Source organism: Montipora foliosa, chromosome 1 (assembly GCF_036669935.1).
Source record: "Montipora foliosa isolate CH-2021 chromosome 1, ASM3666993v2, whole genome shotgun sequence".
Taxonomy (NCBI): Eukaryota; Metazoa; Cnidaria; class Anthozoa; order Scleractinia; family Acroporidae; genus Montipora; species Montipora foliosa.
In genome coordinates this window covers 66707569-66722568 of record NC_090869.1, presented here as the reverse complement: position 1 = coordinate 66722568, position 15000 = coordinate 66707569, and the positions used below count along the sequence as shown (strand labels likewise).

At 40.5% G+C, this 15000-nt stretch overlaps 1 protein-coding gene across 1 annotated transcript; it reads right to left on the bottom strand.

Moving 5' to 3' along the window:
* Positions 1-265: 265 nt before the first annotated feature.
* On the bottom strand, positions 266-5129 carry LOC138005675 (uncharacterized). The gene is made up of 2 exons (XM_068851870.1): positions 4918-5129; positions 266-4312 (listed from the first exon to the last, which is right to left on the bottom strand). Exons 1-2 carry the CDS (start codon positions 5012-5014, stop codon positions 876-878), a joined length of 3534 nt encoding a protein of 1177 aa, XP_068707971.1. The 5' UTR covers positions 5015-5129; the 3' UTR covers positions 266-875.
* Positions 5130-15000: the final 9871 nt, after the last annotated feature.

The following is a 15000-nucleotide window of genomic DNA, read 5'->3' as shown; positions in this document are numbered from 1 at the left end:
AGGAGACCAAAGAACTTTACATGGATCATGCTTTAAGTACCAGCCCTGTATTTCAGTCAACCATTCAAGCAGCCCTTTGAGAAAGTTGTCATTTGTAAACTTATTCATAAAACAGTTTGTTTCCTCCAGGATTTGGGCAACGGTAGGGTGAAATAGCCAGCCAGACTAGAGCTTTGTTTGTGCTATCTCAAGTTATTTACATAAATGAGACTGCTGACAGGGAAACAATATTGAGTAATTTATACAGATCACAGTCAAAATAGAGTACGTTTTGCATCTTTTTAATCCTTCATTTACAAGGTCACACAGTAAAACCATTGCCCAGAGCAACAGCAAATTGTCCAGCCTATATGTTTTACACTAGCAATCCAGTGTGACTTCTCTCAACAAAACTGTTCAACATTAACAACCAAAATAATATAACCACACAATAAATAGTAATTAAAGTATGCCACACCCATTTTGTGTTGATTGAGAGCAATCAGTGAGTCCAAACCCTATAATCTGCTTTCGTAGCAAACTTTGATCTGCAATAACTGGGATTTGAAAAACTCAGCCCTGGACAATGGTCTAGGTTTGTTTGCTTATTTTTTGTTTTTTTGCCTATTCCCATTTCTGGAATTTTTTTGTATTATTATGTTTTTTGGATAGGTATCAAAAAGTTTGCAAAAATCAATGCAATGATAATATTTCCAATTTTGTCTTTTAAAATATACACCTATTTACAATAACCCTGCCTTGAACTAAGAAAAAGGTTCTACTGTTTTTTGTCTATTGAATAAAATTGGTTTATGTAACTATAAATAGTTTGCTAATAATTTACGCAAATGTACATAATGGAAAATAGTGTTAAATATCTTGAAATAATAAATAAGTTATGCTTGGGCCAGTTTGCCTGCATTGTTGTCCTCTACTCTTAACGCTGCTTGATTGTCAACGGCCCCATCTAGTTTTGCCTGTGGAGCATGAAGTTTACTTATATGACGTGATAAGTGGCTAGGGTTGTTGAATGCTTTTGGACATTTAGAGCACTTGTATGGTCGCTCACCAGTGTGAATGAGAATATGACGCTGCAAATTTCCGGAAATGGAAAAGCACTTGGAACAATGAGTACATTTGTAAGGCTTTTCTCCCGTGTGAACCCTTGTGTGGATGACAAGAGCACTTTGCTTGCTGAATGCCATTTGGCAGTGCTGGCACTTGAAGGGCTTTTCACCAGTGTGGCTGCGAATATGCCTTACTAACATTTGTGAGTCATTAAACGACCTAACACAATACTGGCATTTGTACGGCTTGGTGCCAGTGTGAACTAACAAATGTTTCTCAATCGACTGAGAGTCACTAAATGCACGTCCGCAATATTCACATTTGAAAGGCTTTACTCCAGTGTGACTGTAAATGTGCTTCTCCAGAGTTGTATTATCATTAAATCCCTTGCTGCAGTAATGACACTTAAATGGCCTCTTTTTATTGTGTACAAGCATATGACATTGCAGTCCGTCGGCCCTTGTGAATGCACGTGTACATTCACCACACTTGAATGGTTTCTCACCCGTGTGAGTACGTTCATGAGAACTCAAATGGGAGTGCCACTGGAAGCCCTTGCCACAGAACTGGCAGGTATACTTTGCTTTCCTCTTCCGTCCTTTTCTCATAATGTGGGTTCTGTTTTCATTGGTTTCATGGAAATGCCCTGGTGAAAGGTTTTCCTTCTGTGTTGGGCTGTAGGCTTCATTTCCATCCATTTCACCGTACTCTTCTTCCACCTCATCTTCATCATACTCATCTTCATCCTCCTCCTCTTCCTCTTCCTCTTCATCAGACACTGTCTCACTGTCACCATGGGCCATTGCTTCTTCCTCTGAAATGTACACCCGAGGAGCAGCAGACTCCACCTTAACAGTCCAGGTGTTTGGCTCTGGTTGTGGCCCAGCTTGGGTGCCATAGTCTCTCATAACAACAGTGTAAGAATCCCCTTCATCATCTTGGGGTGAACCTGGGGGAGTAATGATGCAGCTGGATTTGTTCAGAACTGGATTGTGACCAGGAGACTTGGAAATTCTCTCACTGCACTGCAGTTGTTTTTCTGGGCTGGATCTCTGTTCTGGGTAGCTGTTTTCTGGAGGTGAGGATAGGATTTCACGATGTGGCATGGCTGCCTTTCTCCTCTTTGCACCCTTTGGTGGTTGTTTTGGAAGCTGGACTGGAGGTTGGACATTGGGCGGAACTGAAGTCTGGACCGGTGCTGGTGGCTGGATTGGCAACTGGATTGGTGGCTGGGGCAGTGGTTGGCTTTTTGGAACCACTGCAGGTGAATCTGTCACTGGAACTCTATAGACTGGACTGCGTAAGAAGTCTGGTGGAGGTTGGGTGTAAATGAATTTTTGTACCTCTTTGCCATCAGGAGTGTACTGTGGAGTTGGTGGCTGACTCGGATTCTCTGCAGGGTATGGAGGAACAGGCAAAGAAGGTGCCTTATGTTCTGGAGACTGCTGGATCAATTCGGTTGGTTTATTGGCTGGATAATAGTGAACTGGTACTTGGCCACTGTTTTCAGGCTGGTAATGGACTGTGGTTGAATTATTTGGTGGATAGTAAGGCTGTGGCTGAGGTGGTCTCTCACTCGGATGCAGAACTGCTTGGGCAGGCTGACTTGTAGCGACCTGTTGCGTTGGCTGAGGGTAAGGCATTGCTACAGGCACATAATGGACTTGAAAGGATTGTTGATTTGGTACTGCTTGATACTGTGGTGGATAGATGGGTGGTCTTGTCTGTTTTTTATCGTGTGTTAGATAAAGTGGCTGCCCAGGCACCACTTGGCTCACTGGTGAGTAATGCTGAGATGGTGGAGGCCCAGCTGTTTGAATGGCACTTGGATATGGCTGGGAGCTGCTCACCGGGTGACCAGGAGGTGACAACTGATATCCATGCACTGCGTCTGTCTTAGTGACGACAAAGGGTGGGACTGACACTGGCTGTCCTGTAGTTTGAGGTGGGTAAGGTTGCACTGTGATGACTCTGGGATCTGCTGGAGGGTATGGCAATGGGGCAACTTGAGGAATAATTTGCTGCGGTGGGTAGGTGGACTGTTCAACAGAGTGTGGATGGGTTGGCCCTGGACTGGGCCTTACTCTTGACTGGTACACAGGTGTTGCCTGGGGAGGGGGCAAGGGTAGCTGAGGTGGGGCTGGAGGCTGTGGTTGTTGTTGTTGTTGTTGTTGAGCAGGTATTGCCACTGGAGGCTGAGGTTGTGCTGGTGGCTGCTGTGGTGCTGTTGAAGGAGGATGTGGCTGATATGCAGGCTTAGAGCAAGAGTCAGCGTTACCTGCTACAGGTGAGTACAAATTGGATGAGCCAGGGACCTTTTCAAGGATAGCCGCTCCGGGAACAGCTTGGTATTGCAATCCTCTGGAGCTTGGAATTGCGTACACGGGAAGATAATGAACTACTGGTTCTGGTTGAACTGCGGGCGTTACTTGTGGTCTGGTTTCATTTCTTGAAGTTGAAGTGTATTGACTGGGGGTTGGCTCACTAGCAGTAGAGGATTTTCGCTGATAATCTTCGCTGGGGTTTCGCGCAGTCGGCTGGCCATTTCGTTTTTCATCGGGATAAACAGTGTCCGTCGAAGGCCCAATCGAATGAACTTCCACGATCTTCACGTTGTCAAGGCCAATATTGTTCGTGATTTGCGCGAGTTCGCGTTTCTCGCGGGGAAATGTTCCGGTCGACTTTGCATAATTATGCTGCGCAGAATTTTCTTGACGGATGCTTCTTTCATATTCAAATCTTTTCGTTTCTTTGTGACAGGTAATTGAATGTTCGGATGGGTTATAATAATAACCGCCATTTGGACTCCCCTGAGATTTGACCCGTTTGGCATCAGCCGCCGCATAATTATTAGCATCTCGCTGAAGCGTTGAAATGGTCTTATTAGGAGGCACTCGCCTTTCAAGCGGAACGTCCTTGACACGACTTTTTTCGTTGTTTACTCCTCGCGGTGGCTCACTGCCTTCCTGAGTCACGTCGTTGTAAGAAACAAGACTTTTTTTCGGGCTTCGCTTTCGGGTTTTTCGTTGAGCTTTGATAGCCGCGCTTGGAATTTCTGTCACGACATGTTTGTTTGCGTAAAGTTCATTAGCTTGACGAGGCGTGCGTCCTGAAGAATCTGTTGGTGTTTCCTGCCTCTCGTCTGTTGCTTGCTGTGCATATTTGCGCTTGCCTAGGATGAAGTCTCGTGAAGATCGAGAGTCCTCAGCCGGTGAAATTTGATCCTCAGTTTTTGTCAAGAAATCACTTTCGTTGTCTCGGAGATCTGTTAAGTTACAAAAGCAAAAGTGAAATATGAGACGACAAAACGGTTGAAAAATCTACGTTACAAATTGATTGCATTTTACAAAATTGTTTAAGAATTTCAGCTCACGCTTTCACCTTAAATTTCCTTTAAAATTAAGGGATGTTTCACACCCACAGCGAGAGGACGGGAATAAATTACTGGCTGGGCGCGCTTAATTAACTATTCAGAATCTGAGCAGTGCTAAAAAACGCGCTAATTTTGTTACCGAGTAAATGAAGTTCTGCAAACAAATGCTAGATGTTTTCTGGAGTCATTCGGAATGTGGTGGGAATCTAATGTTCACTTCCTTTTATCGCTTTAATTTCTTTGAAGCCGAAACTTGATATTCGAGTCGTTTGCTTGTGCTAAATCGACAAGTTAAACTTCACAAAAACTTCACCGGATTTGCAAAAGTCGCGTAAATCGAAATAAACTTAAGGCAACTAAGTCAAACTTGACTTTCGAAACCGCTGAAAGAAAGTCATTTCCCCGAACAGAGGAGAAACCATGCAAGAAAGTCTGTTCGAGAGTTTTACGCAACATCGAAAGGCGATTATAAATTTAATTCGCTAGTCGTAACTTACCAGCAAGAATTCCGTTGGGAGAATGTCCGGGTTGGGATCCCAGTTCATCTTCCTTCCTCTTTTCTTTCTTAGCTTTTATCAGAAATGCTCGTGGCATCGCGATATCGTTGACGTTGGAGAAAATCCGGAGGTACGATTTTCTAACGTTGCTCCGCGCTTCAAGGATGCTGACAAATGCTGCCGTTAACTTCTCGACGCAGCATTAAGGATATTAGCATGCGGGTATGTTGTTAGTATTCAATGCTCATTCAACAGGAGAATTCCGTTCAGTGACGTCACATGGTCGAAATATCGTAATGAAACTCCCCCGTCATTTTTGCCGGGGATGACTAAAACGTCAAAAACTGCCGTCTGAAATATCCTCTTTGGAATACATTCTTTCGCTGATGAAAGCTGTTCAAGATACCGAGGACCTAAAAACGTTCGTGTGTTTGTGATTTGAAAAGAAAGGTTGGCAAAAAGCGAGAAATTCCGGAGACTAAAACACGAGTCAATATTTATTCACTGGCGCTACCCCTATAGTTTGTCTTTGTCACCGGAAGTGAGTGATTTCGGTACGGCCTGAATTCCGACACTTCATTCGGTGCACGAAACTTCTCCCCGCACGTGCAAACTTGTTTTTTACCGAAAGAACTTCAAGTTCTTCTGTTCTTCAACTTCATTTTACTTCTGTGGGGAAGAAACCGATTCGAAAGGGAAAAAAATGTGATTTCTAGCATTTTTTCTATGCTTGAATTCCCCAGTGACTCACTAAAGAAAATTAGCATTTCTGTTCTTCAAATTTTGACACGTGTTTAAGCATTGACCTTCGCTGAACCGAAGCTAATCACTTGACGTAAGGTAAAAAGCTCGTGCTTACATCAGAAACGGGCAAAATACGTTCGATACAAATCCCAGAGTTTCGCCGAAAAGGGAGATGTACTTGCTACACGACACGTACCACAATACCCGCGCTGTATGAAAACGTTCCAAATTTCTGGGTTGACAACAAAAAGGATCAAAGCAATGACATTCGAAGTAGCAGAGATTAAGACCGAACAAACAACTCTTTTTCTGTCACCGTGAATCAAAACTGAGGAATCTGTACAAACGTTTTATCGGCCGTTTTATCAGAAATCACTCTGTCTATATCCGTTACATAATATCAAAGCAAGGTCTTTGTCGCATCGAAAATCATTTTTTCCGGTTTCTATTGCTGCCTTTCATTAATTGCAGCAAAATATCTTTTGTTGTTTGTTGTGCGCTGTTATGAAAATGTTTTGAAGACCGAAAGCCCCTCCCCTTAGAAAACAAACTTGGTAGTTTTTGCTCTGGGAGCTAAACTGGATATCCAAAGTATTTTTCTATGCCACTGGAGTATATAGTGCCTCTATCTTCCTTGGCAATATTCCCTTCAACTATCGAAACTCGGTAACATTTTCCTCGAATATTATTCATTTTTGAGTGGCGTCCAAGTGTTTTGAAAGTTCCTGGTTCTATTCAAATGAAGTTTCCCACACGCTATAGGAATGCACTAAAATTAAACTTATGTTTAAAGATGAGTTCGTCTAATAACTTTTTCGAATACTCTGATTGCCTTAAATGCCGCGAGCAAAGGAACAGTATCTTGCGGGTTCATTCAAAATGGCAAACTCTTTTGATAACAAGAGAACTTTCATTTCCTTAACTTTTGTGTGGTCCTCAGCAAAAAGATTTGTCAAAAGGGGGTAACGTAATAAACAAACGTTCTTTGTTTTCCATGTTTCTAACAAATGCACAACCAATGTCTCGCGGAGGAAGACAGACAGCTCCAACGTCCAACAGAGGAGAAAATGTGATCACAAATGGTACCAGCCTTAAATTCTGTGACAGTGACCCTTTGGAACACATCGAGAATTTTCCTCCAAGCATCGGAGGACGAAAGCGTGTTTGTTGATCGTTGAAATTTTGCGATGCCAAGTTGAAATGCAAAATAAGAGGACTTTTAAGTCAACCGTGAATAAGGGCGGAGTAATGAACCACAAAAAGCTCATAAAAGCACTTTCTGTAGGAAAACAACGACGTCATGGAATTTGAAAGCAATAGATGAAAAACGATATGAAAAACGATTGGCGACTATGAAAATGAGTTTGCAGTAGTAGTTTTAAAAGCACCCCAAACCGTGGTTTTGAAAGAACAAACATGCCATAAATCCCGTGAATTGAATTATAATATCCCTGTATTACGTGTCGGCAATTGGCGTTGTTATATCAAAAATCAAACAAGTGGTCCCAATATAATACCACCTAATGGCATTGCTACCAAGATACCGAGTAAACAACATCACACGGAGTCTAGAAAAATACTAAGGAGTTCTTCAAGCCCGTCCAATACTTTCATTACCCTTGGTCGAAAAGCAAAATTCTAATTGTATTTCTTAGCAGAGCTTGGCGGCCAAATCGTTTTCACTGAGTGAGCACACAGTCTAACCTGCGGCCCTTTTGAAGTACCCACCTCTTTCATGCAGATTTTTTTTATAAAGTTGTGCGAAAATAATTTCCGCTTTCGAAAAGACCAATAATTTCCAAGTTAAGAAATAAAATTTTTGGGTCGGATTTCCTCCTAAGGAATTTCGTAACTTTTCGGTACTTTGCGGACCACTTCTTGCCGGATCGATTTGGTTCCCAAAGCGTCTCTAACAACAAAAAAGTCGCAGAACTACTGATGCAAACAATTTCTCGAAGCAGTTATACTGCACGCAATTTGCATATGAATTAAAAGGAGTTCTCTAAAGAGATCTACCCATCTTCTGTGGTCTCTTGCGACGTTTTCTTTATGCTTTTTCCTCAACAAAATGGCAAAAGATTTGCTTGTGTGATTTAGGAATCAAGGCTTGGCCTTAGAAGTGTCCGTTAAAATGTACGTGCAGTATTGTTAAAACGGCCACTTTACACTTCAGTAACTCTTGTACGTAAGTAATTCGTTTTAACGCAAGTTGGTTCATGTACTTAATAACTTCTTAAATCACCGAATTCCTTTCAAAAACACTCAAGCGTAAAGTCTTTCCGTTGAAAGAGTGTGCATTTCGCAAGAATTCGTATTATTAAGACACATCAGTCCAGCCTTGTTCCCTGTATTACAACTGAAGTTGATCCCCAACAAACTTCTAAACAACGCCTGATATACCGTGCGCCGAGTTTCAATGATAGTGCAAACTGTCTAAAACGGTTTCAGCATTTCAGACACTTAAATAATGTATTGTTTTCGTGCATTAAGCGCTGAAGCCATGGTAAGTGCTCCCGAGACGCTGTGGAAAGAAAAGTTTTGAACGTAAAACAAAGAGGGTTTTACACGGTTGATGAATTCCTTGCGTCAGAAACTTAGCTGCAAAACACTCAACCAGTGTGAACCATCACGAAATTTTCGTGATAAACCTAAAACCTCTCAATCTTTCCCTGATCTTCAGTCATGTAGAATAGGATTACAAGTTGACTTGCTTTTGTCAATAATCCTCGGTGTCTGTGGCGCAGGTCTTCCTTGTGTAAACAGTTCCCGTGAACTCAAACCCGGCGCTGGGATATCAATTGGCTGAGTGGCTTTTTTCAGTAATACTTTTTAACAATCGACTGCCTGTTTTTATTAATATCTAAATGCTCATATCACTCTTTACGGCGTTGATCACACGTTTTGAGAGAAAGCCGGATTTCTTTGTAGTCAAAAGTGGAACCAATTACGTTTATTAATGACGTAAGATTTAAAGCGTCGAGGAGTGTTGTTTAAAATCCTTATGCATCAGTGACTGACTGTGCAAGAAGGGAAATTTAGTCGTATTAAGTAAACAGAACACGATAACTTGCGTTTCGAGCGTAAGCCCTTTGCAAGAGCAAATCCGTTCAAACGAAGGGCAAAAGCTTGAAATCTACTGATGTTTGTAAAATTTACTCGCCCATCGATGCAACACCAAAAATTGTACAATGGAGACCGACGACTGAACGATACAACATCCTTCATTGTTGGACGATGTGGCAGACATGTTTGGGCTAGGGTTGGGATCTTGTGAAAGCTTCGTGTTTAGCTTGTTGCCTTGATACAAATATTGAACGAAGGAAACGGAAGAGAATGTGTTTATACCAGTCGCAAAGAATCGAGTTTCGAGTTTTTCAGGAAGACAAAAGAATGAATTAGTAATTGCCCACAATTTGTGATTGTGATAAACACAAGCCTCAATAGTGCTTTTATTGTCGCTTCGGACAATCTTTTTTTTTTTGTTGTTTTGTTTCTGCAGCAACTTTCGCGGCAATATGAAAACAAATAAGTTCTGAATATTAGAGATATAACACCAGCTTGGTGGGCAACTCGCTCGTTCATCGGGGTTGATCGCCGTTATGATCGAGGTGGCCAACGACTGCAGTTCTGCACTTCTCAAAACAATAGAGATGTTGAATTATTGAATTATATTTGATGGTATTCAACTATCGTGCAACGTTGCGGCCAAATTGGTGCGATTCAATATGACATGTTTGACAAATAAATTGGAATGGAATGAATATCGAGATTGAATTGCTAGAATTTGTATCTTGAAGAATTTCTTAAAAATACAGTGCAGTTTCTTACTTTTAGAAGTCTAGTTTGGAAAAACACTTGATTTTTGTTAATTCACGACAGTGCACCGTTTTTAGTGGGTTCCTGGCTGTTAGAAGCAAGCCCCTTTCAAGTGTTTGGGGCCTTTGTATAAACTAATTCTTGGCTGACGTGGAGCGTGGATTGTGGCTCGGTTTCTTTTTTCCATGCAGGCTTTGCGTCGTCTCTTCTAAAATGCCGCTTTGCTTCTTGAAAAGAAGACCAGCGACTCAAATGCAATAATGTGAGAAAATTTGGGATTTTGGATTTCAAGTGATACTATTAAGCTTGCGAAGAATGATAATTGTTTTAAAAGCACAGCTATTAACCCCCAAAGGCTGATTTTTATCACTTTGAAGTTCAAATGATATTTTTAATCTCATTTCTCTGGTGTGATGAATTTTCCGGTTTTGCTTGTGGTATGACCGCTTATGCAAATAACACCATTGTTTCAAACCCCCAAAGGCTTTATTTTACTTCAGGCAATAAATCTTAAAAGAACTCAAGATATTCCTTTAGACTTTCGAGTTTGAAGTGTTTTTATCTCCAATTCAGTTATTTTCTTTAAAATGTTGTCAAAGAAACGACCAGTACAGAGGAAGTCTTCTTTTCCTGCTCTTGTACCTTTTTTTGATATTCTTGTGCGAAGTGCCAAAACCCTTTCTCTTTCGGAATGCGCTGTTAAGTCCCCGTGACATTTGTATGGTTCATATATTTTTTCCTGTATTTGAGAGGGCTCAAGTACGTACTGAAGGCACTCGTATGCAAATCAACGAAGGCCTTCTCTGTATCTCCTGAAGTGTGAAAAAGTGGAATGTGCTGTAAAGAGTCTTTTAGGGGAGATCGTCACAAATTATGCACTTATTGAGTTGCTATGTAGTCTACTTGTATTTACAAATATTTTTCAGTTAGTAGGGCACAAATTTTCCCAGATCGAGTTTATCGTGTTTGTAGCCTGCCGAATTACCGAAGCAAAGAATTCTTTTTTCTAATCTCAAACTTGGAATAAATTATTTTGTCTTCTAGTATCTCTTCCCTAAGCTTCTCGAATAATTAATAAGAGTATTCCCCTTATCGTGGGTAACAAAGATTTCAGTGAAATAATTAAAGCAACATGGACTTTTTTAAATGAGTGAGAAAAGAACTTGGTTTTTGATAGCATATTTGTCTTTCCCCTCGTGTTGATCACTTGATATTTTTTCCTGTTTGTGTCAGTTGATTTGCATCTATTGTGTTTTTTTCTTCATCGCCATTAAATCTTTTTGTGTTGATTTGTTCTTAACACAAAGAGTTAAAAATTTTAACATCAGGACTTCAGAGATGTAATGTTGTTTTCTCGGCTAGGAATGCATAGTACTCCCCACTGTCGGAGTATTTATTCCTGTAGGAGAACACTTCCTGTAGTGTTTTGAAGATTCGTTCTCTCGGAAACCACGAGTTCGATATCTTAACCCCCAAGTCGTGATAACTGGCTGCGCAGCTTAATTGTGTTTAGAGGGTTAGATTTCTTTCAAAAAATTAAGCATTGTACATTTAACTATTAACTTAACACGCGCGAAACTTCCCGCGGGTATTGACGAAGTTCAAATCAAAGGTCTTTATGTTTGAGCAGTATTTTTTATATTGCTCCTTTTCTTCTGTTTGGGGAAAGTATCTGAAATCGTTCCTTGAAATTAATGCACAAAGAATTGGAAAAGTAAATTCAGGCGCATGTTAGCCTTCGGCTTCTCGTAAAATACTGGTTTTCTTAATGAAAAAATTTCACCAATTCTGGCGTGCGTTTCGCGAGTGCCATTATTTCAAAAGGAGGGCTTTCTTAAGGCACGATACTTATCAGTTATTTTGTTTTCTATTCTATTGAAAATATACCAAGGATGTGCACTTTACAATAAGAAAAAGGTTTCGGGGGACCTATCTCGAGCGAAGTTTGATTGTGTTGTCATGGCTTCATTTCAGTGGTGTACTTTCGATGAGAAAGCTACCGGTAACATCTTTCTTGTTAAATTTTAAGTGCTTGAATTGTGGGTTACGTGTAGCTGCTCTTGTCTGAAAACTGTCATTGTGGGGGGTTTTTTGCTTTGTTTTCGGCACTAATTAGAACTGAGGAAATATGTGTACTAAGAAACTAAAAGTTAAGTCGTACTTTATGACTTTATACAAGGCAATGTTTCGAGAATAACCAATGCAAAGTTAACGTTGGATTTCTCCATGATAGTGACCAAATTACATAATTTTCAGGTCATAGACGCCCTACAACTTTTGTGAATGCTGTTTACGATTGCTAATTTAATCAATGGAACAACCATTTTTCTTACTCGAAGTGTGGTCCCGTAATTGTCTGTTTTAAGAGGACAGAGTTTTTGCTGAAGTCATGGCACTGTAAAAAAAAATTGACTACCCCAGACGCAGTTTATAGCTTTTGCAACGTTTTCCCAACGCGAATTCTGTATTTAGGATATAGGAGACGCATAATGCTATCTTCATGAACAGTTTGAGCATGTTGAAGTGTAGGCCGGCCATAGAGGAGATACCCCGCGGCAATTTTTTTTATTAGTCGCCAGACAAAGTGGTTCTTGCACCACAGTTATGGATTTTGTGCAATAACTGCAAGGTTGTATTTTAAATAGCTGCTGAAATTATATCACTTCGAATTCCTTTGGCTAAATGGGTAACAAACTTTTTGCCGGTGACCTGCTGATTCTTTTTTTCCATCCCGAAAATGTAAAGCAAAAAACCTATCACTTAGAAGACTAAAGCATCCCAAAGGAATTAAAGGAATTAAACGCGTTTTCATCATAGCAAAATTTCAAGAAACATTTTACGCAAGCATAACTTGGAAAATCTTAAATTTTAACCGAAGTTATAAATTGTTGGTTTGTTTTTGAAATGCTTGGCTGGTCTTCTATCACACAGCTGCGTGAATTAAGCCTTATCTCCTTACACATCTGCTGCAGTTAGTTACCTAATGCCTAACATACCAAACAGTGAAAACAGCGTCCTAAATTTTACGGTGGATAAACAATCGTTACAAACAATTTTTAATAGTTCTCGCAGGGTTTCAAGTATGTTAAACCTCGGGATGATCGCAGAGATGCGCGTATTTGTCACGCGTGTTATAAAGACTAATATATGATGATGAATGAAATTACGCAGAATGAAGACAAAGAGCTCGCTTTGAGTGAACGATTTTATACTCATTATAGTAAATGGGGAACTTGAAAGGGTAGAGTAGTATTCGGCCACTGATAGTAAAAGAGCGAAATTTTAAAGGGTTTTTTTTTTGTTAGTGTTTTCGGATATAACACTGGTTTGGATTGAAAACGAAGACACAGGAAATATCAGGAGTCCTGACTGCGCAAATTTCGGGGAAAGTAGAAAACACTGACCCCTACCCCGAAGGACTACCCAAGCGGACTACCCCAAAAATACTATTTCAACGTGAAGTACTATTGGTCGTAAGCAGCGTCACAATTAGTGCTAAGCCTAAACATCCATTTTAAACAGCGTTGGTCAACATTATTTTAGTCTTGGCATCCATTTTAAAAAGGTTGCCTTTTAATAATTGTTGTGATGGCCGATAGTTACTTCATGTAAGTGAAGTGAAACGTGTGCAATTCCTGAATTAAGTCGCATGTGGCCGTGTAGACAAAAATAAAAAGGTACATGCAATGTAAGTATATAACCAATTCAGTTCTTTCAAAGGTACTCAGTCAAAATAGTATTTGGACAGTGTTTTCTACTCTCCCGCAAATTCCGCGACTCTTCAACCAACGCTGTTTTACGAAAAGTAACTGCGATTTAAGTACAAACTTTGTCAGGAAATCAGACGGCGATCTCTAAGATTACTATGCTGTATTATAAAGCTTCAGAGGAAAAAGCACATTTTCGAGGTGATTTTCTCGTTTTGATTATCAGACCTTGACTCATTTGTTGTTTATTCTCCCTCGAATTTGAAGCAGAACTTTCCTCACGCCGACGGGGAAATCACTCCCTTGCCCTTACATCTCCTCTGTTTTATAAGGTTCTGTCTGCAACCTGGCAACAGCACTGAAGTGTTTGTTATACCTCTTTACGCGATCTATTTAGGTGAAAATTAAAACTTTCGACAACTTGTTTCGCGCCAATTTGTCATTTTCCTAACCCGCATAATTTATATCATTATTCTAATTGTGCGAAAGTTACCACATCATTATCATCAGACTTAATTTTCCATGTTGGCTTGCGATCTGAGAGTCACTTAACTATTTAACGATCAGCTTTTACCCTATCACAGGTTCAAGATGGGTTGCGTGTAAGCTTTTGCACAAGGGAAGGCTGGGCAAAACAGACAGAGATGTTTGGCGCGCGCGCGAAAGGAGTCGCAATGCTCGGTTAAACATTCTAACTACTGTATTAACAGTTTCGGCGTTTAATTTCATTGATCACCCCAAAAAGCCCTTGCAATTTCCCATGCCGTGTTTATTCTATTGCATGTTGACAAAGGGAGTGAAGCAAAAGATTTGAGAGGCGGCGATCTCTAAGATTACTATGCTGTATTATAAATCGTCAAAGGAAAAGGCACATTTTCGAGGTGATTTTCTCGTTTTGATTATCAGACCTTGACTCATTTGTCGTTTATTCTCCCTCGAATTTGAAGCAGAACTTTCCTCACCCCGACGGGGAAATCACTCCCTTGCCCATTCATCTGCTCTGTTTTATAAGGTTCTGTCTGCAACCTGGCAACAGCACTGAAGTGTTTGTTATACCTCTTTACACGAAATTAAAAGTTTTGACAACTTGTCGCTAAACATGTGCTTAACTTGTTTCGCGCGAATTTGTCATTTTCCTAACCCGCATAATTTATATCATTATTTTAATTGTGCGAAAGTTACCACATCATTATCATCAGACTTAATTTTCCATGTTGGCTTGCGATCTGAGAGTCACTTAACTATTTAACGATCAACTTTTACCTTATCACAGGATCAAGATGGGTTGCGTGTAAGCTTTTGTACAAGGGAAGGCTGGGCAAAACAGACAGATGTTTGGCGCGCGCGCGAAAGGAGTCGCAATGCTCGGTTAAACATTCTAACTACTGTATTAACAGTTTCGGCGTTTCCTTTCATTGATCACCCCCAAAAGCCCTTGCAATTTCCCATGCCGTGTTTATTCTATTGCATGTTGACAAAGGGAGTGAAGCAAAAGATTTGAGACTAGATGGCGCCCACTTGCCAAAGACTTGTTATAGCACGAAAATCATCATTCTAACTTCTTTCTGTCTTTTCAGAAGTTGCTCTCTTGCTCGATATGTTTAGATGATAGATAATCGAAATGAGATAAAATAAAACGATTTAAATTAATAAAGGGGCCCTCACCCTCGAAGTTGCACGAGTACACGCGCGGATCTCGTGGTATGTCGTCTCCTCGCGAGTTTGGTGTGTTGTAATTGAATGCTTGCAGCAAGGCAGTGTTTCTAATATACAAAGATGATAGAAGGGTCATTGTTCTGCACTTTTTGTGCCTTGC